Source organism: Austrofundulus limnaeus, unplaced genomic scaffold, assembly GCF_001266775.1.
Source record: "Austrofundulus limnaeus strain Quisiro unplaced genomic scaffold, Austrofundulus_limnaeus-1.0 Scaffold585, whole genome shotgun sequence".
Classification (NCBI taxonomy): domain Eukaryota; kingdom Metazoa; phylum Chordata; class Actinopteri; order Cyprinodontiformes; family Rivulidae; genus Austrofundulus; species Austrofundulus limnaeus.
In genome coordinates, this window is record NW_013952987.1 from 278,686 (window position 1) to 281,796 (window position 3,111).

General features: G+C 42.7%; 1 protein-coding gene across 1 annotated transcript in view; it reads right to left on the minus strand.

Moving 5' to 3' along the window:
• Positions 1–1,381: 1,381 nt before the first annotated feature.
• The window catches only part of LOC106530987 (cbp/p300-interacting transactivator 3), a 14,273-nt gene continuing 12,543 nt past the window's right edge, over positions 1,382–3,111 (minus strand). The window contains exon 2 of the mRNA XM_014026729.1: positions 1,382–2,630. Coding sequence (XP_013882183.1) covers positions 1,934–2,614 — 681 coding nt within the window. The 5' untranslated portion in view covers positions 2,615–2,630 and the 3' untranslated portion in view covers positions 1,382–1,933. The remainder of the gene's footprint in view (positions 2,631–3,111) is intronic.

Consider the following 3,111-nt stretch of genomic DNA (forward strand, 5'->3'; position numbering starts at 1 on the left):
TAACAGAGGAGCACCTCCCTGAGGGCTCCACAGATACGTCTGTGATGCAGTTTGGACACTGTGGCAAAGCAGCAAACTCAGTAAACCTTTCATTACCATCTGCTTTATAAAATTAAAATAAAAACACCAAACAATTTGCAAGTCATGATTGTGTCATTAGAAAACATACAAGTCCTTAATTAAGATGAGAGTGTGAGAACTTATAATTTAAATATAATCACCAGGAAAGCAGCAGAGTAATCTTTGTTCCAGCAAATCTATCCCAGAGGTAGTGGCAGCTTTAAACAATGATTAAACTAAGTGCTGCGTCCACACACTGACATCTCTCCATGCATCACCTCCTGTCAGCTGCAGCAAACTGGGTCAATGGATTTCTGGAGGAGGACCTTGTTTCATGGAGTTTAAATACATTAATGAACACAAAGCCTGCCAAGCATGTCTCTCCTGTTTTTGAAGAAGCTTACTTCAAGAAATATAACTTCATGAGCAGATAGATTTAGTTTATCCCATGTCATTTCATACTCACACATATTGTTGCACTTTCATTAGTCAGTAGCTGTGTTTCCATTCACCATGAAAATGCGCAAATTAGAATTTCGAAAATAAATTTGCTCAATGGAAACACGTCAATTTCGAAAAAAAATTGTTTTTCGACAAAATGTTTTTGCGCTAGGATGAGGTGGTTTTTCGGCCGTGTCGAAATTGGTGTTTTTTGCAAAACTGCAATGGAAACACTTTTTTTCGCATCACAGGAGTCACGTGATCAACAACCGTCTGTTTCTACTGGTGAAAAAGACGATGAAGAAGAAGATAACAGGACGTAGAAGTAGTAGTAATATCACAGTAGTATAAAATAGTAAACTCAGCGACTACAATTTCTCAAAAACACAGCATACGTAGCCGCTCCCAAGTAGGGACTTGTCTCTGGAAAGCCTCGATAAAAGACGCCGACGTCTCCTCTGATGATGAGCGCTAGTGTCGTGGTAGCAACATGCTATGTGTTTACAACCATCGCCGCCATGTTTGTAATGACTTATCATGAGAACAAACGTATTCACGTGACTTTAATAACATTTCTTACTTAATGGAAACATCGCAGTGGCAAAACTGTGTTTTTGACATTAACAGAATATCGATAAAGTTTTGTGCACATTTGCAGTGGAAACACAGCTAGTAACTGAAGTTCTGCTCATATCGTTAATCTCTAACGTGAAATTTCAACACATGAATGAAAGGTTTGTTTATGTCAACACTAAGAAATGTGCTACTTTGCCACAGAGATCAGCAGTAATCACATGATACAAAAATCATTCAGAAGGTTCCAGATCAAATCCCCAACAGTTCAACCGTCCAAACCCCAGGGATACAGCACAACCTTGTATTCTCAACTATTCAAGAAAATGCTTTTTTGTTGTTTATTTGTTTGTTTGAAGTTATTTTGAAGAGCCAGCCTTCAATATGCACACGCAAAAAAATCAACCCCCACATTGAACAGCTTCATCTTTGCATAAACAGTTTCAGAAGACAAGCTTTGTAAGATGTCTGCTACTAGTTATAGATTTAATCAGTGATCACACATTTACAGACACCACAGAGTCAGAACAGAGCTGGACAGTTCCAGGAGGTCATCTTTCATTGGGTTTGTTGAATTTACAGTTTTCCAAAAGCCTTGGCACTGGAGGCACATGTACTGAGAGCCAGATGGGTCCATCATGACCCCTTTGTTTGGCCWAAGACAGCAGATCACCTGCTCAAAGAAAAGACTAACCTGGCCATTTGACTGCACCCMCTCCAACCCCCTACGATTTTTCATCGTCGATACAACAAGACACTGTCCTAAAGACAAACACGCCCAAATAGAACTGAGAGATTGTCTCCTTTCGCTGTGCTACTGTAGCCGCTCAGTCATTTTTGGCCTTTCCAAACATCCAGCTCAACAGTTCACTGTGCTTGGCTGCTGTTTGCACACGAAGTCCGATATGAAGTCAAACTCGTTCTGTCCCAGGAAGAGCTCCGGCAGCTCCTGAACGCGATCCAAACCAAACTCCAGCACCAGAGAAGTTAGAACTTCCTCGTCAATTAAATCAGCGTCCATTCCATTGAGCCCCAAAGGCCCGCCAATGTGCTGAATGCCCGAGAGCTGAGCCGGGCCCACTCTGTACTGAGCTCCGTTGGCCATGTGGTGGCCACCGGCCGAGCCCAGCGGGTGTCCGTGATACTGAGTGTTGAGTTTTTGCAGGTGCATGCTCGCCATGAGTTGCTGGGAGGTGAGGTTACCGGGGTGGTACTGCTGCGGGTGTCCACCCTGCTGCTGCTGCTGGGGGTGCATGTGGTGGTGGTGCTGCTGTGGGCCCGGACTGTTATACATCACGTTCCCAGGCATCATCTGGTGATGATGGCTGACCATAGAGGCTCCATTCACATGGCCACCCATTCCTCCCGGTCCCATCATGTTGGATCTCTGCCTCATGGCAGCCTCGGAGTTGTTCTGAGGGTTCCTTCCGTAGTGCAGAACCTGTCCATTGGGAAGTCCGCGCTGGCTGCTGTGTTGTGGAGGTCCATTCATGCCCATCCTGAAGCTGTGGGCCATGGGCATCATCATGTGTTCAGCCATGGCTGTGTGGTCTCACCTGCAAACACAGGAAAATGGTTTAATGTTTAAAACAACCAAAGGCTCTGACGAATAAATAAATATACAAATTTAGAACTTAAATTTTTCAGAAGCACTGAAACACTACACTTATTTTTCCTCCTTTAAAAACACAAATCTTCATATTCAAATGTTTCAAACTCAGTTCAGAAAGTACAATCTTCCATTTTAAGAAAAATACCACATTTTATACTGTAAAGCCATAAAATCGTATTAGATCCCTTTAAATAAAGCCTATTTATCACTGCACTAGTTTGCTTGTGTATCATTATCTTTAACACATTAAACTGCTTTGACAGAGAGAATAGACATTACACTTTTTTACATCTAGAGTGCCAACCACAGCAGAAAGAGGTGACAGACTCTGAGTAAAGGACCAGTTAAGGCTGAGTCACACTACAAGATATTAAACCAGTCGGCTGATTTTCAAAGACTGATGGAGCCCACACGTGAGGATAAAA